General features: G+C 46.0%; 1 protein-coding gene across 1 annotated transcript in view; it reads right to left on the bottom strand.

The window, feature by feature from the left end:
* Positions 1-22,829, bottom strand: part of LOC143282249 (3'-5' RNA helicase YTHDC2-like) — a 190,670-nt gene that overhangs the window by 123,140 nt on the left and 44,701 nt on the right. Inside the window, exon 4 of the mRNA XM_076587848.1 lies at positions 14,369-14,421. Within this exon, the coding sequence (XP_076443963.1) occupies positions 14,369-14,421 (53 nt within the window). The remainder of the gene's footprint in view (positions 1-14,368; positions 14,422-22,829) is intronic.

The following is a 22,829-nucleotide window of genomic DNA, read 5'->3' as shown; positions in this document are numbered from 1 at the left end:
GTTTGTAGGTTCAGAAAACAATTTCAAATAATAATTCAGGGTCAGCTTCAGTCTGCGGCTGGAGAGAGGCGGTTCCCCCGCCTCTGCGTACAGGCTGTGCACAGGGGTCGTGCGGAAAGCACCTAAGCTGAGACGGAGCCCTTGGTGGTGTACAGGGTCCAACAGTTTCAGGTAGGACGGTCTGGCCGAGCCGTATACTACACTTCCATAATCCAGTTTGGACCAGACCAGAGCTCTGTAGAGGTGCAAGAGAGTTCTCTTATCAGCACCCCAGTTCGTGTGTGCCACAACTCGGATGACGTTCAGGGCTTTTTGGCAAGATACTTTCAGCTGTTTAATATGGCTGAGGAAGTTCAGCTTCTGATCAAAGACGACCCCTAAAAATCTGGCTTCCTTGACCGCCGGGATGGTGGATTTTCCCAGACGGATTTCAGGGTCTGGATAGAACTGGTGAAAATTATGAAAATGGATGCATTCAGTTTTGGAGGACGAAAATGTGAAGCCATTCTCCTCTGCCCAACACTGGATTTTGTTGACGCAGAGCTGAAGCCATCGCTGGATGCTGGCATACGTGCTGCCAGTTGCATATAAGGCAAAATCATCCATGAACAGCGAGCTGTCCGATCCCTTCTGAACGGATTGAACGATGTCATTAATTTTGATGCTGAAAAGAGCCGGCGACAGGATGCTCCCTTGCGGGACACCCAGCTCCTGCTCGTGAATGTCGGACAGGGTGGTGCCGACTCTCACCTGGAATTGTCTGTCTTGTAAAAAATTGTGGATGAACTGAGGCAGGTGTCCTCGGAAGCTGAGCTTGTGCAAGTCCGAGAGAATACCAAATTTCCACGTGGTATCGTAAGCTTTCTCCAAGTCAAAAAATATGGCCACCACATGTTGTTTGTTTACAAAGGCATTTCTTACAGTGGTTTCCAGACGAACCAGATGGTCAACGGTAGAGCGATGCTTGCGGAAACCGCACTGTTCTTTCGCCAGAAGGCCGTCGGTCTCTAGTTTCCACATGAGTCTACCGTTGACCATCTTCTCCATCAGTTTGCAGATGCAGCTGGTCAGTGCTATTGGGCGGTAGTTGGAGGGGTTCAAGGGGTCTTTTCCCGGTTTCGGCAGTGGGATTATGAGGGCTTTCCGCCAGGAGGGTGGAAAAAAGCCTGTGACCCAGATGTGGTTATAAACTTTAAGCAGGGTGTCCAGACAGGTTTGGGGAAGGTGCTTTAAGAGTTTATAATGGACCTTGTCCATTCCTGGACAGGAATCCGTACAGGTCTGAAGGGCAGATTTAAGTTCATTCATTGTGAAAGGAAGGCTGTAATTCTCTGTGTTGTCGGAAAAGAAGTTACATGGTGTTTTTTCTGACAGGTTTTTGGTTTTAAGAAACCGAGCAGATTTGTTAGCAGATCTCGAGTTCTGTTCAATTGTGGAGACAAGCAAATTGGCAACTGCTTTCTTCTCTGTGACCAGAGCGTCTGAAAGTTTAAGATGATGAAAGGCTGGGCATACGTTTTTGCCCTTAATTCTTTTTAAAACCCTCCACACTTTCTTCTTGGGTGTGTTGGAGGTTAAGGAAGAGCAAAAATCTCTCCATGACTTCCTCTGGCTCTTTTTAAAAACATACCTGTCTTTCGCCCTCAGCTGTTGATGGGTTCGAACGCTATCAGTCTCCGGTCTCCGAAAGACGCGTCGCTGCGCTCTCTTCCGAGACTTGCGGGCCTCCAGACATTCCGCGTTGAACCAGGGCGTTCTAGGGACCTGAGGCTTGGAGGTAGACGATGGGACTGCTGCTTTGGCGCAATCTAAATCGATCCAAGTCAGAGTGTCAGCAGGGTCCTTGCTTTTCAATACTGTTTCTTCCTGCAGCTCCACTCTATCTTCCTGGTAAAAATTCCCCAGTCTGCTTTGTCATAGTTCAGGCGGTCAGGCAGAGAGTCACCTTCTCCATCTGTGGGGCGGAGGACGACAGGAAAGTGGTCACTCCCATGCAGATCGTCGTGCACTTTCCACTCGTAGTCCAGGACCAACGATGGATCGCAGACCGACAGATCTAAACACGAGAGCTTTCCAGAGGACAGATGAAGATAAGTGGGAGACTTGTCATTAAGACAGCACAAGTCCATGTCGGAAAGAAGGTTTTCCAAGAGAAGACCTCGGGCTGATGTCATCTCACTTCCCCAGAGCGGGGAGTGTCCATTGAAGTCGCCCAACAGTAAAAACGGACGTGGGAGCTGGTCGACCAGGTTCATGAGGTCCTGCCTCAGAACACGGACGGAAGGAGGAAGGTAGAGAGAGCAGACAGTGATGGTTTTCTCGAGCGTGACTCTGACTGCCACCGCCTGTAAAGGGGTGCTTAAAAGAACTGTACTGTATAAAAGGGACTTTCGAATAAAAAGAGCGACACCTCCCGTCAACCCCTCTTGCTTCGGTTGAGCGGGTTTAAAAACGGAGTTAAAACCAGAGAGAGATAAAACCTTGCCATCTCTTTGCAGAGTCTCCTGCAGTGCCAGCACTGAAGGTTTCAAAGCACGACAAAGCAGCTGGAGTTCCTGGAAGTTGGCATAGAATCCCCGGATATTCCAGTGGATCACTGCCATTAAAAAGGTTTTTAAAAAAAAATAAAGCAGCAGCCTATTCCATCGCTACCCCCTGCTCCTCCACTTGCGGTGGCTCAAGGTCCGCCAGGATGGAGTATTTGTTTATCGACATAAATTTTTTGGATTCCGACCGAGTCAGAATATCCACCACATCGGCCCCTCCCGATCCCGCCGTGGCCGCAACCCTCCCCTCCTTGAGTTTTGGAGGTACGGGGGGCTTCCGGCCACTTCCGCCAGCCCGAGGGCCAGGCAGACGAGAGGCGGGGCGAGGGGGGCCGGGGGGTGGGGTGGGGCGGGAGGCGGACAACATGCCTCCGCCCGAGGCTTTTCTCTCCCGCCCAGCAGCCCCTGAGGACTGCCGCGCAGGATGGGAAGGGGTGGACACAGCGCCTCCACCCAAGGCCAACGGTTCCGACGAGGCGGTTAAGTCGTCCGTCTGCGTTCCTGTGGACGTCGTCTGGACCGCGACGTCCACCATCCTGGATCTGACGACAGAGGCATACGACGCCTTAGGCGACGCGGCCTCCACCTGTTTCCTTGCCTCAAAGAAGGAAATTTTCTGTTCTGTCTTGACTTTCTGGATTTGTTTTTCTTTCTTCCAGGCGGGGCAGTCCTTCGATGAGGACGGGTGGCCACCTCCGCAGTTGGTCGGGACTCTGTCCGACCCCTTCCTCACCGTCACCCTGTACACATCGGTCACTCCCTGAGAGGACAGCTCGCTCTTGATCTCGGCCTCAGACACACCTTTCAACTCCGGGCATCTGATGACTCCCTTTGAGCAGTTGAGACCTTTGTGAGGGGAAATCTTCACCGCCCTATCCACGAAAGTGGTCGCCTTGAGAAGGAGCTGTGTCTGCCTTTTGGATTCTGTCTGTACTAAAAACGCTCCGCTCCTCAGCCTCTTGATGGATCTGAGCGATCCTGCCAGACACTGAAAGCCCTTCTGGACAGCGAAGGGGCTGAGAGCCGACAAGGGCTTGTCGTCATCAGCGCCCTCCATCACTAGCCACGATGGCCAAAAACCAGAGGTCTCAACGACCTCCGACTCAGAGTCTGAGTCGTCCGTTCCCTGTCGTCGTCTTTTTCCGAGTTTGGGGGTGTGTGTTTGTTTAGGATTCATGTTGAAAAAAAAATGTGAATTCATCCCTCCCTTACCCACCCACCATGGGGTCCAACTTAGGGGCCAGGGTCAAGGGAACACCAGCTTGACCCCTTCCAGGTTTCGGGAGGGATATACAACCAGCAGCCCAGCTCCAACGTGCTCCCCCCCGATCATGCCGAGCTCCCGGGGACAGAGAGCCGAGCACTACGGGGGTTACCTTCGTCAGCCACTAAACTGCCAGTCTTGACCCAGCCCCACGAAGGGGTAGCCGATTGACACACACGGGCCAATGTGTGCCGCCTGTCTTAGGAGAGGTCCGAGCCAAAGGGATGTGTTGAGAGCAGCGTGCTCTCTCAATCCCCAGGATCTCATTCCCCTCCATCACAGGTCGCGCCGCACGGCAAACACGGCGGGCCTAAAGAAGGCCGCAGAGAAAAAAGGAATGTGGAAAAGAAGGCTTGATGGGGAGCTGAGGACAGAAAAGAGGCGGTAAAAAGAAGAACAAAGAATAGCGAAAGGGACAGTGGGTCACGTTTAGTTTGGGCCTCACTCACGACCTGTTCGGCATGGGAAGCCCTATCAGGGGCATCAGTACAAAACCACCACTTATTCAGCCCTAACAGCTACGATGGCTATGTAGGCTGTCAATTAAGACCTGGGACCAGAGCACCAAACCCCAAGAAGCACTGATGCCCCCGCTGACATAGCTCGCTCGATCACTGGCCACTAAGCCTCCCGACCACGACAAGGTAGTGACCCTCCCGGGAGTGGGTCAGAAGAACACCAGCCTGACCCTCTCCAGGTTTCGGGAGGTCTTCCAGTTTAAGTCATACAAAGCCTCAGTCCCTGCCCTCCTTGCTTTAGAGACTATGGAGAGGAGGGCAGAGGAGGTGCCCCCCTTGGTAAGCGCCACCAACACAGAGGCCGACCAAGGGGTCGAAGACTTCAATGGTGGTGCTGACAGTTCCAACCGCACAGCAGCCACATGTACAGGTGGAGCAGTTGAGGAATGGAATGAGGAATCCCCGAAAGAGACTGCTTCAGCAGATGAGGTTTGGTTTTGAGTTCCAGGGGTGGAACGTGTGTCAGGGACTGAAGGTCCGGATACCAGGGCTGGGCTGGCCATTTGGGCGCAATGAGAATCAGCTGCGGGCATTCCAATCTGGCTTTCCGGATCACCTTGGACAGAACTGGAAAAGGAGGAAATGCGTAGGCAATCAGACTGCTCCACGCTTCCTGGTCGGCGACCAGAGAGACATAGGTGGGAAGTCTCTTGTTGAACTTTGTGGAAAAGAGGTCCACCATCGGCCGAAACCACCGCTCCCACTCCCCCTGAAGGGTGTCCTTGTCCAGGGTCCACTCTGTGTGGATGACACTCTTGGACCTGCTGAGTGCATCTACCAAGATATTGGCTTTTCCTGCTATGTGTCTCACTGAAAGTGCAATGTCCTTGCTGTGGCACCAATGGAGGAGAGCCTCGGTCCGCAGGGAGAGGTCTGCCGAATGCACTCCTCCCCCTTTGTTCACATTACATGCGACCATCGTGTTGTCTCTGAACAAGGGGATGGTCTTACCAGTGGCCTCCCCCGTGAAGTGCAGGAGAGCCCTGCGAACTGCCTCCAGTTCCAGAACATTGATGTGGCATAGGCGCTCCTCCGGGGACCAAGTCCCTGCTGCATGGACCGAGTCCATGTGGGCTCCACAGCCCAGGGAGGAGGCGTCTGTGAAAGTGCCACCTGAAGTGTAGGTGGGGCTATGGGCACCCCCTGTGTCCGAAGAGGGGTGGTTAGCCACTCTGATATCACCTCGAGGAACCACTCTGCCAGACATATCTGGGTATCCCATGGTTGGGTTCTCTGGGACCACTGTAGCCTCAGTGCCCTCTGAAGAGGGCGCTTGAGAACCCTGCCCAGAGGGATGAGTGGTGCCATGCACTCCATCATGCCCAGGAGAGATGAAAGTGTCCGCGCTGTTGCTCGGCAGGAACAGTGCAAGTGGCTGAGGAGGCCTGCCAGTCGATCCCAGTGATCTGGCGTCAGAGAGACTATCATGGCCCACGTGTCAAATCTCATCCCTAAGAAGTCAAAGGACTGACTTGGGACAGATCACATTTCTCCTGGTTCATAAGGAAGCCCAGTTGGGAGCAAAGGTCTAGAAGTCTGGCCGTATGCCACTGGCACAGGGCCTGCAACTTGGCCAGAATGAGCGAGTCATCCAAGTACACATAGAGACGAATGGATTCCGACCAGACGAAGGACACCAATTCCCACACCACTCTGGTAAACAGGAAAGGGGCAAGGGACAGACCAAATGGGAGGGCCGAGAACTGGAACACCTTGTCCCTCCACATGAACCTCAGGTACTGACGGGATGCCGGATGAATGAGGATATGAAAATAAGCATCTTTCTGATCGATAGAGGTAGCCCAATCGCCCTGTTGAATGGTCTCCTGAATCTGTGCCTGTGTGTCCATCTTGAATTTCATTTTGGGAAGGAATTTGTTGAGGGGGGACAAGTCCAAGACTGGTCTCCACCCTCCTGAGACCTTTGGAATCACAAACAACCAGCCGAGTATGTGTGATATCTCTGTCTCTAAGATGCTCGCCTGCTCCACTGAGCTGGGCACATAAGGAGGAGGAGTGGATTTTAGAGGGGGGCGGTCCTCCACCCAAGGCCATGTACCCCGACTCTAGCACCAATACAATCCAGTCATTGAGTCCGAGAGCATGCCACTGATGTGCATGCCAGGACTAGTTTCCTACTTGGAGGGGCTGGACGACTGGCGGTGCTGATTTGGGGCCCAGTCATTGGGGGTGCTGCCTTCTGGCCTTGGGAATGGCCGGTTGGCTTGGACGGACATGAGGTGGTTTATTCCTCTGCCGTTGATTCTGTGCATGCCCCTTCGACTTAGGTGGCATGGCATATGGAGGGGCCCTGGTGGCCAGTCTCTTCACTGGCAGCGAACCCTGACACCCCTGGGAGGTGTGGGCTAAATATGAAGCCACCTCCCTGTTCGTCTCTGCCCTGTGGGTGACAAAATGGGGTGCATACTGGCTGAACAAGGAGTGCTGCTGTGCCCGGATGGACTGCACGGCAGCCTTCTCCTATAGTGGAATGATGGAGTGGCAGAGAATGGCATCATACCGAGCCAGCACAGTACTGAAGTGAAGGCTGGTAGCTGTGTCTGCGGCTGCTGTGAGACCAGAGGCTACCATATTGCCAAAAGTGTTTAACCTGTGGAGGAACGCAGCGGCGGGCCAATCTGTCCCACTCTGCTAACGTTTTGAAAGATAGATCAGCTGAAGTGGGGAAGGTGCTGCGCTGTGAGACCAATATCCTGTCCTGTGCGAAGGGTTCCACTTCCCTGTAGGCAGGGTGGTCCTGTGTGTACAAGGACCACACCCCACCTTTGGAGGAATCTTTAAGGAACTTGCCCGGGGAAAAGGCGCCCGGGGCAGAGAGGGACTCCCTGCCTGGAGGAGGGATGGAAGCAGCACTCATGACAGTGCAGGCTGGCTTATTAAGCTGTTCCTGCACCATTTCTGGCACTCTGATCGTCTGGTGGTTCTGGAGTTTGAGTCACATTGCCTAAGGAGGGTCAAGGGTAACAAAGTAGCCTGAGGGACCGATTCAGCATGCGTGACCCAATTGGGGAGGGTCAGTTCAAGCTTGGTTAAGTCCGAGTTTGGTTCAGGCTGGTCCCTAGGGAGGCATGGGCTCAATCTGTCCCCCTGGGATGGGGGCGAAGAGTGCTCATCCGTTTGTTCGTCCTCCTCTGAAGACAGAAGCTCCCACTCTTGCTCCCAGTCCATCCCCTGCTGGGTGCCATCCCAAGTGGATGTACCCGCTGGGGCGTTCTGTGAGCTGTGGTCAGCCCAGTGGGACAAGCTGAGACGATCCCGAGCGGGGACCATGGCCGCAGCTGTTATTTCCTTGACGCCTGAAGTGGGCGGGGAGAGTGTGGACCTGGATGCAAGAGGGACCCATGAGTGCTGTGAGGGGACAAACACCCACTCATCTCCCTGTAGGACCGAGGGCTGGGTGGGTGGGAACTGCAGGCTCCCCCAGGCCGAACGGGGCGACTCAGCAGCCGTCACTCCTGACATGGAGGCCGCTGTGACTGTGGAGGTCACCTGTGAGGTGACAGAGGCCCAATTTGTGGACTGAGAGGCAATATTGGTCAAGGAGCTCGGCCTGACCAACAAGAAGTCGATCCCACTTGTCAAGGTCGTGTGTGTCACCCTGTGAGATGTGCTGAGTTGGATCCGGGAGGAGAGGACAAGGAGTTGGCCCGTGGTCCTCCCGGCAACCCAACGTGCACTATTGGTGCACCCCAGTATGGGTAGAATGGGGGAAACCACCTGTGGGTGCCAGCCATCATGTGATCCCAACCCGAAGGGTCACTGGCGCTTGACCTCCATGAAGGGAAAAACCTGGCAAAGTTGGAGGGAAGTCAGGTCCAACTTGGGTGTCAGTCCCACCAGAAGACCGGCGGGCTCACTGCCCAGAACCGCCTGACACGCACAGGCCTCCCCCAGCAGGGGAGACCAGCCAGATAGCAGGAAGACCTGGTGGCTTCGCGCCCTGAATCCCCTCCCGTGGGAAGACAGGGGTGGCTTGGCCTGGGGTGGGCAAAGTAGAGGTCCCCCCCGGAACCAAAACTTTCTCCCCCACAGATGGAGGTGGGGGTGGGGGGTCGGCAGTGGAGAGAGGAGGGGGAACAGCAATGAAACCCCTGAGGGCCATCTCTGAGTGGGGACCAAGGTAACGGATGGGCGCGGCCTCCACTTGAGAGTTCGCGCCTAGCCACGAGTCCCCACCGCCAAGAGAGGACTTGCCACTCCCCCTTTTCCTGCCTCCCGCTGGGACACCTCGGGAGGTGACGCTCGAACCCCTTTCCCCCCGGTCCCCTTCATGACCGTTGTAATGGAAGGAGTGTCGCCTCCACATCTAACGACACATCACCACGGTCCCTATCGGGAGAAATCATGAGCTCCAGGCCTGGGAGAGTCTCTTGCCAAGTCTCGCTCCCAGCATCATGAAAAATGCCATCATGGGATGATGTACTAGGCATGGTAACCGCACTTAGGCACCCAGCGAAAATCCAATCCCCAACAGAGAAAGAAAAGACTGGATTGACTGAGAGGTGGAGAAAAAAGTATGATTCGAGGGGGCAGAGTCGAATCGAGTACACAAAAGGTAAGAAATACAATAAGATCAAGCCGCATGCAGCAAAATAAGGCCAAATGAACACGCTTAATAGCCAGAAAAGCATAAGACGAGACAGAGCAAAAACCTGACAAAATGGCGTCGACAGCCTTGGCCAAAGGAATGATTCAGCGCTTGTAGCTTTTAGAGGCGTTTGATTGGCTAAGAGCAGACCAGGCAAGATGGGTCATCTTTTCACTGTTAGGCGTGCAAAATTTGGCCAAGCAGAGCAAACTGATAGGCCTAGTTTGCATCAGTTTGATATGGTACAGTATACAACACCAAACATACATTATGTTGAACAAAAGTGGGGAAATTATAGATCCTTGTGGAATACCCATGTTAATTAATCTTGAAGACAACAATGACTGCCCAACTTTAGTGATGATGCATCTTTCTGTCAAAAGAGATTTTAAATATCTGTATACACTGCCATTTACCCCAATGTTCCTTAGCTTAAACAGTAATCTCCCATGCCAAATGCAGTCATAAGCTTTTTGTACATAAAAAAACGTGGCCATTACACTCTTTCTCTTTGAAAACAGCTGTTTTATGCTTGTTGTTAGTTTTACTAGGTGACCTAAGCAGATCTGCTCTTCCTGAAACCGGCCTGTGCAATAGGAATATTTTTATTTTTATCACAAAAATAAGTTAGCCTCATCAATATAATTTTCTCCGTGATTTTTCTGACATGCAATGTTAACCCTTTCACTGCCAGGAAAATAAGATTTAAGTGAAATCTATCTGCCAGGGTTTTTTCACACAAAAAAAAACGGGTACAAATTTGAAAAAAATTCTGTGCTCTTTGTTATTGGAGAAAGACCCATAAAAGTATATATTTTATGAAAGGTAAATGAATAAAGAATACAAAACACATGATGTTTTCCCATTTTATATATTTTTAGTGACATGCTGTTGTTTTGAAATCAGTGTTTTGTTTTTTGTCATATTTTCAACTTGTTCATTACAAACATTAGTCAGGTAATTTGCACTCAAATATATTTTCTGGACAAATGAATATCTGCACACACAAAATCATACTAGAACAACCACAATATAAAAAATTTTAAAAGAGACTGACACACGATGCACTGTGACTTCTCCAAGTGATAATATGGATGTGAGGCCACACCCCCTCTGTCTCCACCCCCCTTCTCTTCAACCCTCTCACACAGTCACTTTGTCCAGTTCTCATCAGACCGTGCTGGCCGAGTGCCAAGAAAAACACTCACACTGTGTCCTGCTAATAATTCGGTTACTTTCTGTCATCTGCTACAGCTGTACAGCCAGCATCACTCACTGGTAGTCGTATCTTGCCACTCTCTTGATTGCTCCCTTTATTTTCTATCAAATCGTCCTGTAAATGTTCATCACTGTCTTCTCCTTTGAATTTGCGCTTCAATTCTTTCTGAGCATCAGCTAAAGAAAGCAATCTTGGTTGATTTATTTCCCCACGGTCACATATCTTGAGCATGGTGTCAGTCCGACATTTTGTTGAGCGAGCGAGGAAAAGAACTAGGCAAATTCTGCGACAGTAACCCAACCAAAACGTTCAAATTAAGGACTGCCTCATGACGTAGATGGTGTTTCTAGCTATAAATAGAAACTAGAAAGATTCCCCAAGCTAAAGCTACCCATATTTTTGTTAACGAACTGAATGCAAACCAGGGAAAAGTCAGAATATTTCGATGATGAGTTATCTCGTCATTGTGGCAGAGAAGCGTACATGCTTGCGATGACGAGTTATCTTGTCATATAGGCAGCCTAGGGGTTAAGGATATAGATCTATAACTCTATAGGTCTTATCGTGGTTTAGCTGATTTAAGCATAGGAGTAATATTAGCTTTTTTTCCATATACAAGGTGTTTTACCTGTTTCCCAACATCTCGCAAAAAGTGTATGAAGGAGCTTACACCATTCTTTAGCATTAATCGAGCATGTTATCCCCGATCGTCTTCAATAAAGCATTTTTGACACACTTGTGTAAACAAAGGAAGTCTATGTTTTAACCCGGTATTCGGTTGTGTGTGTGTGTGTGTGTGTGTGTGTGTCTGTGGTAAACTTTAACATTGCCATTTTCTCTGCAAATACTTTGTCAGTTGACACCAATTTGAGCATAAAAATAGAAAAAATTCAGTTCTTTCCAGTCATCTTGTTTAAAACAATATTGCACTTCTGGGATGGGCACCAAAAAAAAAAAAAAGAAGCCAAATAATATGGAAAATGAATTTACTTTTCTTTTCTTTTTTTTTAATTCTCTTAACTTGGCACTTTGATCTGATATTCTGACACAGCATCAAGAGCAGTCATTTTTATCATTTTTTGTTCAAACAGGAACTTCTTTTGCCTTGCATGGAAGTTATATTTCTGGCGCATGTCTATGGTGCTGCTAGTAAAAAAAGGGAAATTATTCTGTAATTAATGCTAAGCGGGTTAATTTGCTTTAAACTGATCTTTCTCATCTTAAACATTACATTTTGAAATTATACTCAATACATAAAAAGCTTGTGTGTTTTACTCTCAGTGTACAGGGCTTTGTTCATTCGGCCAAGTGGTCTTTTTCAGAAAAAACTAAAAAATCAATACTACCAATGGACTTTATAGATCTATTGGCTGAGCCCTGAAGGTCATGGGCAAAAATCAATTGCGTACACATATTTATACATATTCAAAGCACGTGCTCATATTCCTCGAAAACACAAAGGACACCATTTTGTTTCAAGCTGTTGACCTGCCAGTTCAATCCTATATTCAATTGACAATACACAATAACATGTGATGGAAAGTTGGAGAAGGAGACCGTTAAATATTTATTCAGAAAGATTTGTGAACGCCTCATCACTTACTGGATTATGCCCCAAACTGCCATAAAAATATCAACAAAATCAGTCGGAATTCATAGATAAATATAATAAACCATGAGAGTTAACAGACTTGATGAAACGTAAAAATTTCCAGTCTTGACTTTTCTCAAAATTAAGTCCTTTTCACTTCATACGACGTTTAGAAGTACTTGTACTTGGCTCAACATGTTACTAGTTTAACAAAATACTCCATTTTCATATCAACATTAAAACTATAAAAATAGAATGAACATAAAAGAGAAATTGAATCAACCGTGTTGTACATTCCTGGCGGGTGTAACTAAACTTGTACATCTATCTAGATCCAGAGAAAACAACTGAATGTTGCAGTGTGATTGTGGCGATAGCCATGTCTCCTTTACCGCGGACTTAAAAAGAATTCTTAATTGCCCTTAAAGATTTTTTGAATGCTCAAGACTTCACCAGAATAATATGATTTAAACATTGTTCTCACTGTGAATACAGCAATCGATTTATCGCCCTTAAAAAAGCATGTTTAAATATTACATTTTTTAAACGTCAGTTAAGGAACCACAATAACGTATTGAGTAAGACAGTTTCTTCTCTCCCGAACACACGGGGTTCGAATCTGTCTTCAGGCCTTTTTTCTTTTCTTTTTTTTTTAACCCGAACCTTTATAATAACAAATACTGAACACATTTTAACAATTAGATTTTTTTTTTTTTTAACCCTTTGAGCCCTGACCACTGCTTTACCAGTGGTAGAGAAAAATGACATAATGCCTAGCCACCGGTTGAGCGGTGCGTAAACACTTGTGTTGTGTTTTGCTATTGGTTGACTTATATTGAAGAGCCAATCAGAAAAACCGTAATATTCTGACGTCAGCGAATGTAGTACCAACATGGCCGCACCTTTTCACTCTGTTTTGTGCATGTGCTTTGGATAAAAATGATCAATTTCTACCATGAAGCATGCAGAGTCTCAACCTGACACGCCTCCTTTGATCAAATGATTCTGCATGCTCAGATTCATTTTCAACATCACTATCTGTAGCAAAATCATCCGATTCGAATTCCACCTCACCATCAGAATAATCATTTTCATATTCTACTTCCGATAAATCATCAAGCATATCAATTACTTGCTGCGTTGTGTACAGTTTTCTCGCACGTTTTGTTCCTGATTTCTGCCCTGACGGGCCAGGTTGAGACTCTGCACGCTTCAAGTGTTTAGGCACCGCTCAACTGGTGGCTAGGCATTATGTCATTTTTCTCTACCACCAGTAAAGCGGTGGTCAGGGTTCAAAGGGTTTAATACCAATTATTTGCAGATTTCAGCTCAGGAGCTCAGGCAAAAGGGTTAAAATTGCTCAGGAACTCAGGGCTCAAAGGGTTAAGTGTATCGTGTATCACAAGTGGGTCTTGAAGACCTTGCCTCTCTTGTTTTTTTATATAATCATATCAAAAGCTGTCATTTATCAAGATTTATTATTAATATTTGCTGTCTTGTAAGTCTACAGTCTTTCCTGAACCTGAAAATATCTTAAATGTTTATGTAGATGGAATGGTTTTTGAGTTTCTGTCATTTTATTAACACTCTCATCCAAACTGTGGGATTGAACATGCAGAAAATAAGCATTTTCCACAGAGTTTATGACACTGGCATTCAGCTAATAACATTAACAGCCAACTGAAAAAAATCTGAGGTATTTTGTGTACAATATAGATCATATACGAAGAGTTTTGATTATGAGAATGTATAAGTTGCAATTCTACATGGGTTCCAAAATGCCATTTTTGTGAGATTCGCTAAAATCACCAATTTTTTTTTTTAATTCAAAACTCAACATCTCAAAAACTATTTGGTGTGCTTCTTACTTTATTGCATTTTTCATGCTTGCAAATATACGGCTTCTGCTAAGAATTTGAAAATTTGGTTGGACCAACCTACTTAGATTTAAGAGATTTTGTATTGCTGTGAAAATAATTTAGATGTTTTGAAATGTGTTCATGGTAGATGTAACTGAAGACATTGGTGTACACAGTGAATTTTCTTATTTGGAGAAAAAGACAGAGATGAATCTGATTGCATTAACAAAAACTGTGTCGATCAAAGTGTGATTGAATGAAACTCCATCAGAAGTGTTTACCAGAAATGACAAAGTGTGGAACATGTGAGAACGAGACTTTGTTATGGGGCAAAAAAAAAAAAAAAAAAAAATGATGCAAAGGAGCGACAAAAGGTAATGACCTGCCGAGGAGGCAAATTCTAAACAGAAAATGGTTTGTTTTCAGTTACAATCCCATACACTTCTGATATCAATTACTATTATAAGCCATGATGTATCAACGTCAATAGCAAACTGCAAATATGCAACAGAGGACAGAATATTCAAATGTCTTCTTGTAGGAACATGCACACATGCACACACCACACACATGTCAACACACATTTTAATCAACTGCTGTCAGATTAAAAAACGTGTATGCCCATGAACTTGTGCACATACACAAGTTTATGCAAGTATGCATTCAAACGCTTTCTCAAAAACACACACATGACCAGAACAATACACATGCACATTTCTTACTGTCAGGACAATAGCATGCACATCATATTTCTATACTTACTATTTTTCCTGTCTTTCTTCAACTTTTCCATGATCTTGTTTGAATGGTTCGTCCTGGAAACAGAAAGTCAATCTTCTTTTTTTTATGGAAACACAAATTAAATGATGAGGAAAAACATAAAGTGGTGTGAAAGTTTTACACTGTCAGTCCAGGATTTTGTACAAACTGTCTTCATTCAGCTTCTCACCTATCACTAGCACTGGCCCTTAGTATCTCTCTGATATTCTTCCTCACTACACCCTATCTAAAATATCTGTCCTTTTGATAATCATTTTTTCTGTGTTCCATCTGTCAGAACAAAATCCTTCAGTCAGTGTACTTTTTTTTTTTCAGAGTCCAGCCATCTGGAACAACCTTATACATTTAAAGATACCAAACACTTGGTTTTCCAGAGCAAAAATGCTTTGATATATACTAAAGCATTCTTATATGACATATGTTGGTAACATATGCAAACTTTGTTATCAATCACCTTTTAAGTCACATTCTTTGATGTGACTTGAGCATGCATTCACTTGTATCTGAAAAATTCTGTTGAATCAGCACTTTTCTAAGCTTCAAATTCATGGCAACTGCATCTTACATTGCGAAAGCTTTACCATACCCAGTTATAGTGACATCAAAGAGAGAAAGGGAGAGACAAACAGTTCTCACACTTATACACTCCATTGAGACTTTTGACTCATGTATGAGTGCATGCATGTGTGTGTGTGTGAAAATTGTGAACAAAATGAAACATAACAAATGTTTAAAAACAAAAATGAAATAAAATAAATATGACCAAGTAAATAAACATATAAGCAAAGTATATATAGAAGAAGGCAAGTAGCTGAAATAAGAATGAACAAGAAAGGCAAGGCCTTCAAGACTCGCTTGTGATCTGTATCTAATCCAACAAAGGAATCATGGGGGGCTGGAGGGGGCAGGGGTGGGGTGGACAGTGAGGAGGGGAGGTGTGTGTGTGTGTGGGGAGGGGGGGGCGGGGGAGAGAGAACACTGCAAAACTGATAATCTAGCAAACAAGACACACTGATGTGATGACCCTGACCTCCTCCGACTTCTAAATTTAAAAAGCACTGACGTTCTGGCCAAAACAAATTGCTGTATGATACGCAATGCTGCGCAAAAACTGGATAAAAAACAAAGTTCTATCACTCTTTCACAATTTCCTAATAGGCTATATTGTGAACTTGACCAATGAACTTGTTTCTTTTCACCGGTTTTGTTTTCACCATGACCAATCATTGTACTGATTTTGCAGAAATTACATAAAAGACCTTTGCTCTCTTACACACAGAAATGTTTCCTATCAATATCATATGCCAGGTTGTGACCTCAACCTTTAACCTCTGATTTTGAATTTCTGGAGAGGTCATTCTGTACCCATAATCAATCACAAGACCAAGTTTGCTTAAAACTAAATATAAGATACAGTCTCCATCAAGCTTTTTCTACTCTGCCAAATGTTGACCTTGACTTCTGAACTCTCACCCTGCTTACCATATCATAAAGGGGATCACTTTGTTTAAAGATTTTATATATCTACAATCCTGCCAACCCTGGTGGTAGAAGGCGAGAAAAAACAAACATTCATGTCTACCATGGACACACAAACACACGCACACGCAGGCATGCGTTGGTGGGGGTTGGCTTGCTCATAGCTGTGCTCTGGCGGCGTCTGATGCGAATTTGGACCATTTTTCTTTTACAATTGTGACTGAACGTTCAACAAGGCCTGCAGCATTCACAGCTGCTGTCACCTCTGACCACCCCTTCTGCTTTTGTCAGCGTGGTTTTGAATGTACATTGTAAAATTTCTTTCCACAATAAACCTAAAATATCTACTGATGTAACATTTCTCTTCCAAACATGCTTGGAATCACATGCTGAGGCCATGTTCATGTTGTGTGAATGAGCAGAACAGTATCAGAAACTGTCACTGCATGTCTGTTCCAATGAATTTGGTGGGGAGTAAAAGGGAATGCCCGAATCTATTTATAACCAATGGCTTTGCTGCCTGCGAGCAGCACTACCTTGAAGGTAACTGGCTGTCAGTTTATTTCAAGATGTGCAATGCAGTTAGTGGTGCGCTTCAGCTGACAGCTAACTACCTGTTAGTTAACGGTTTTGCTGGTAGTTATGCTGTGCTACCTGACTGCCTGTTGTGCAACCAGCTCCAGGTCACTACATAGACTCACTTAGTTCAAACAAGCAAGTCAAAACCATGCATGAGAGTGATGGGATGAGTAATTATATAGCAAATGCAGCTTGCTTTCAACAAGAATAAATTTTGAAATAATCATTTTCTAATTACCTAAAACCTGCTCCATAATCATTTGTGCAGCCAACACCAACACATTATTCTGGCACTGATTTTTGTGACAGGTTGTAAACAGGTAATACTGCTTATTGTTTCCACCTCTGTAATGTCACAACCCTCTAACTACAGTTGGCCGTTCAAAAAGAAAAGAAGCAATTGTTTGAATATGCAATTGTCTGAGCAATAACCATGATACTTGATTTTGCATCATATATTAGGCTTTTCTGATGATTTTACATGATCTGGGCAAATCCAAATCCATTGGAGGCTAAGTCATACACGTTGGGCATTTTGGGTTATTGCATATAATCCAAGATGGCCACCACCAGATTCGTATCATTTGAAATAATAATATATTAATAATAATAACTGGATATTTATTAGCGCTTTCCTCATTGCACAAATATACCTACACAATTAACTTTCATGAATGAAATGAAATGAAATTATGGTGCTTAGAGCCTCGCCAACCACTAAGGCCATATCAAGGCTATCGCCACGTTAATAACTACTACAAGGATAAAAAAAACAAACAATTAAAACGAGTCACCACTTCAAACTTTCCACTCCAAAGTTAAAAAAAAACTTCCATAGTTTAAAACCTTCAAATCTGGTTAAAAATGTTCACTTCTTTTAAGAAGTCCATCAGCACCCACGGAGGGACATCACGAAACAAAGTCGTCAAAGAAACCGCTGTGTAATGTCTGCGTCTAACGTCATGCAGATCCCAACAGTCAAGGAGCACGTGTTTCACGGTGAGAGGCTCATCACAGGGAATACATCGAGGGCCCTCTTCCCCCTTCAGCAAGTAAGAATGAGTAAAAAAAAAGTGTGCCCCATACGCAGTCTGCACAGCACAGACTCCTCCTTTCTGTTCTTCACCCCCGAAGGGAGGGTCTCTGTCACATGTCAGTGTATGTCAGCAGGTTGGGAAAAGGTCGGATGGAAGATCCGATAATTGAGTTTTACATAGGGGTGTCAGATAGGTTCTGATCTATAATTGTAGTGTGGAACCATGTTTGTTGTGTGTTTCCGTCTTCCCTGCTGGGAGAGTTCATTGTGATGGGACTTGTGGGAGGGGCTTCCGGTTTTGAACTTCGAGAGAGAGGGACACTTCTCTTCCTTGGATCGCGAGAGTCCAAAGCTTGTGTTGCCAGTCAGAGGCATCATTTTCTTTTCTATTGTCGGATTTAGTGCTGTAAAAGTTGGTTTCATGTTGATTTGTTGTTGGAGATTCTTGTGGGTTTTGTGCTGTACTGGAGTGATTTTGCTGTCGTGCGAAGTGCCTTTTATCGAACAGGATTTTTTTTTTTTTTTTTTAGTTCAGGAGTTCGTCATTTATGTTTATAGTACAAGCCATCCAGGGATTGCCTGAAGATCTTGGGTTAAGCTGAGTGCTAATCTCGTATTATTGTTGACTGGTCTAGAGTGGGCCAAGTCAGGGGACTGCAGAATCAATGTAGTCGAAATTCCTTCTTCTGGAGTGTTAGATCCAGGATTGCAGTCGACTGTTAGTTTCCCAGTACAAGTTCTGGTTGCTGGAGTGCGGGTCGACAGGTTACTGGTTTTGGAGCCAGTTCAGTTGCTGACGTTTGAAGTCGTGACTTCTGCTGAGTCCAGTAGTGGATCTGTAGATAATCTCACCAGACAGCCTGATCTGTGTGACTGTTCGGCCGTGGATCTGATGCGGTCTGATCTGATGACCTGGCGTGACTGAGGCTGGAGGGCGGACTGTGTTAACGCTACTTACGGACAACCAGGGACGACGTGGGAGGCTGTTTCGCTGACTGGAGAGGACCGGACCTGCATGTGTACTTCACCTCGACAACCGTGCGCCGCATCATGAAGATGAGTCCTGTGATTTTACCCCCCGGACATTAACTTAACTAGTCGGCAATGATGAGTGCGGCCGTGAGTCGCTAGACTTTTATTTGGTTTATAAATGTTGGGAAAAGGGAAGTGTTAAAAGAAAAGAAATGATTTAATAAATGTTCTAAAGATTAAAATTTGGTGTGGTCAACCTTTTTGAAAGGTGTTTGTATAAATGTTGTCTTGTTACACGTTTTCATTTAGTACTGGATAAGTAAAATTAATACAGGTTAAGTAAACCACCCCTAAAATTGTTAGGACAATTTTGCATAAGCTCTTTTGTGTAAACCAATACCCCTAGACTATTATTGTATTAAGAGAGTTTGTGACAGTCTCTTTTAGGTCTGGACGGATCTGGAAGAGCTTGTTGTCCGTCTGGGTGTTCCACTCCTCTTGCCAAAGATCCTTAACGTAAGTGTTCACCTTCCGCTTCATGTCTGTGTATGGTACAAAGGATCTGGATAATTCTTTCTTTGCAGCGTTCCTGGCCAGCAGGTCCGCCCTTTCGTTACCACGAATGCCAACATGTCCGGGAACCCAGGCCAACACAACCTCGTATCCTTTCTTCGTTGCGAGAGTAAAAGCTTCATAAAATTCCAGCAGTTTGGGATGAGTGATATTCCTGCAGGCGATCGCCTCCAGGGCTGACAACGAGTCGGAAAAGATCATGAATCTCTTTTGTTTCGAAGAGAGAACTATTTTTACCGCCAGAACCAGTGCGGTCAGTTCCGCAGTGTACACCGAGCTGTCAGACAGGATGTGCTCCGTTGAGGGCCAGTCAGGAAAGGCGGGACAGAACGCAGATGCAGCGACTCCGTCCTCTGACTTGGAACCGTCAGTGAAGATACTTTGAAAAGTGGGGAATTTGTGGCAGAGTTCCGAAAAGTAAGTTCTGTGGGGCGGAGGACGACAGGAAAGTGGTCACTCCCATGCAGATCGTCGTGCACTTTCCACTCGTAGTCCAGGACCAACAATGGATCGCAGACCGACAGATCTAAACACGAGAGCTTTCCAGAGGGCAGATGAAGGTAAGTGGGAGACTTGTCGTTAAGACAGCATAAGTCCATATCGGAAAGAAGGTTTTCCAAGAGAAGACCTCGGGCTGATTTCATCTCTTTTCCCCAGAGCGGGGAGTGTCCATTGAAGTCGCCAAACAGTGCGAACAACAAAAGAGCGACACCTCCCGTCAATCCCTCTTGCTTTGGTTGAGCGGGTTTAAAAACGGAGTTAAAACCAGAGAGAGATAAAACCTTGCCATCTCTTTGCAGAGTCTCCTGCAGCGCCAGCACTGAAGGTTTCAAAGCACGACAAAGCAGCTGAAGTTCCTGGAAATTGGTGTAGAACCCCCGGATGTTCCAGTGGATTACTGCCATTAAAAAGGTGAAGAAAATAAAGCAGCAGCCTATTCCATCGCTACCCCCTGCTCCTCTGCTTGCGGTGGCTCAAGGTCAGCCAAGATGGAGTACTTATTTTTCTAATTGTATTTTTCTGATTCCAACCAAGTCGGAATATCCACCACCTCGGCTCTTCCCGATCCCGCCGAGGCCGCAACCCTCCCCTCCTTGAGTTTTGGAGGTACGGGGGGTTTCTGGCCACTTCTGCCAGCCTGAGGGCCAGGCAGACGAGAGACGGGGCGAGGGGGGCTGGGGAGTGGGTTGGGGCGGGAGGCAGACAACGTGCCTCCGCACGAGGCTTTCCGCTCCCGCCCAGCAGCCCCTGAGGACTGCCGCACAGGATGGGAAGGGGTGGACACGGCGCCTCCACCCAAGGCCAACGGTTCTAACGAGGTAGGCACGTCGTCCGTCTGCGTCCCTGTGGACGTCGTCTGGACCGCGACGTCCACCATCCTGGGTCTAATGACAGAGGCATAAGACGCCTTAGGCGACGTGGCCTCCACCTGTTTCCTTGCCTCAAAGAACGGTATCTTCTTTTCTGTCTTCACCTTCTGGATTTCCTTTTCCTTTCTCCAGGCGGGGCAGTCTTTCGATGAGGACGGGTGGCCGCCTCCGCAGTTCACACAACGGGCTGGACTGATGCAATCGCCCTGGTGCGCCGCCTTTGAACAGGTGCCACACGCCTCTTCCTCCCTGCATCGGTCCTGCACGTGTCCAAATTTCTGGCATTTGAAACATCTTAGAGGGGACGGCACGTACAGGCTTACACTCACCATCAGGTATCCGACTCGAATGTCCCTGGGAACATTCGGGCAGCAGAAGGTGAGGAAAAATGTGTTGGTCGGGACTCTGTCCGACCCCTTCTTCACTGTCACCCTGTACACGTCGGTCACTCCCTGAGAGGACAGCTCGCTCTTGATCTCAGCTTCAGACACTCCTCTTAACTCCCAGCATCTGATGACCCCCTTTGAGCAGTTGAGACCTTTGTGAGGGGAAACCCTCACTGCCCTATCCACAAAAGTGGTCGCCTTGAGCAGAAGCTGTGTCTGCCTTTTTGACTCTGTCTCCACTAAAAACGCTCCGCTCTTCAGCCTCTTGATGGATTTCAGCGATCCTGCCAGACACTGAAAGCCCTTCTGGATAGCGAAGGGCCTGCGAGCCGACAACGGCTTGTCGTCATCAGCGCCCTCCATCACAAGCCACGATGGCCAAAATCCAGAGGTCTCAACAACCTCCGAATCTGAGTCCGAATCATCTGTTCCTTGTCTTCTTCTTTTTCCGAGTTTAGGGGGGTGTATTTGTTTAGAATTCAAGTTTAAATAATTGTATATTCATCCCTCACTTACCCACCCACCATGGGGTCCAACTTAGGGGCCAGGGTCAAGGGAACACCAGCTTGACCCCTTCCAGGTTTCGGGAGGGATATACGACCAACAGCCTAGATCCAACGACTTTCATGAATTAGAAAGGGTCTAAAGGAAATACTAATGGATGAGGAAAGTCCAGAGTTTAGATTTAAAGGAAGGCAGTGAGGGGCTGTGACAGACATAAAAGTTTTCCATATAAAAGCATTTCACATACTCACTTTAAAACACTCTAATTAATAAACTATTACAGCGTAATCATACATATACATATGCTGGAAGATGTGAATGTTAACACCGCATACATGTCATACTGCATATTCATCCTGCATATTGCATATTCATCATTCACCCTGTCATGTATTTTAAGCACACACACACACACACACACACACACACACACACACACACAGTTCTCAAGAATTTAAAAGGTGAATTGAACATGGAGTAAAAGTTTTCAGAGTTCTGGGATTTCAATGTAAAAGTTCTGTAGCATCATCCTAATTGCAGCAGCTCATAGTACTTTGCTAAAATATGGGTGTCATCAGCTGCTTTCTGCCTGGCTTTCTGAACTATGCACTTCTTATACAGCTCTTGCATATTGGCTTATTTCACCCCCAAAAATTTACTGCACACACTCACGACATCATTCAAAACTTGCTTAATCCTCACTCCAAAACTTTCGTACCAGCATATAAATGAAACCACAGACTCGTAGCAACATTGATAGTAGTTTGGATAATCTTTTGATCTAATAACAGTACTTCTTAGTTTCTGAAAAGAAAAAAAATCTATATTGGCATTTCTTATGAATAGAACCAACATACCTGTAGAAACTCAGCTTATTGTCTAATATAGTACTTAAACATTTTTTTCAATGAATCTCTCCACTGTTTGACCATCTATAACAAGGATAGCTGCAGGCAAGGTCTTTCCAAAAATCATTTTCAAAATGTTCAGATCCAAAAAAAAATTCCTGTCAAAAAGCTGAAGCATTCTGTGTACTGTACTGATCATAAATTATATTAACAGCTTTGACTATGGGAAGCTATTAGCTGCCATTTTGTGAGATTCACTAAAATCGCCATTTCTTTAATTCAAAACTCAATATCTCAAAAACTACTTGAGATATTCATTATTGCTTTGAAATTTGGTGTGGCTTATTAATTTATTGCAATCTTTCAGGCATGCAAATATGAGGCTTCAGCTATGAATTTGGTAGACTTGTCAAGTCAACCCTTGGGTAAACGCACTTAATGGCTGAGCAGATGACAGTCCTGATGGAGATGTCTTAGTACCTTGTTAGCACATAATTTGGCAAACAGAGCAAACCAACAGGCCAAGTTTGCACCAGTCTGACATGGTACAGTATGTGACATCAAAAAGGCTTTCTCTGGCAGCAATGGGAATATACAAAGAAAAAGACAGGGCACATGATAGCATGGGTCCTATCACAGAAATCAACTTTTTCAAAGTAAAAATTTGAAGATCATGACTGGGAAGCTATCACTCTG

The sequence above is a fragment of the Babylonia areolata genome, chromosome 5 (genome assembly GCF_041734735.1).
Source record: "Babylonia areolata isolate BAREFJ2019XMU chromosome 5, ASM4173473v1, whole genome shotgun sequence".
Taxonomy (NCBI): domain Eukaryota; kingdom Metazoa; phylum Mollusca; class Gastropoda; order Neogastropoda; family Buccinidae; genus Babylonia; species Babylonia areolata.
The sequence above is the reverse complement of the archived record's forward strand: the minus strand, read 5'-3'. Positions and strand labels throughout refer to the sequence as shown.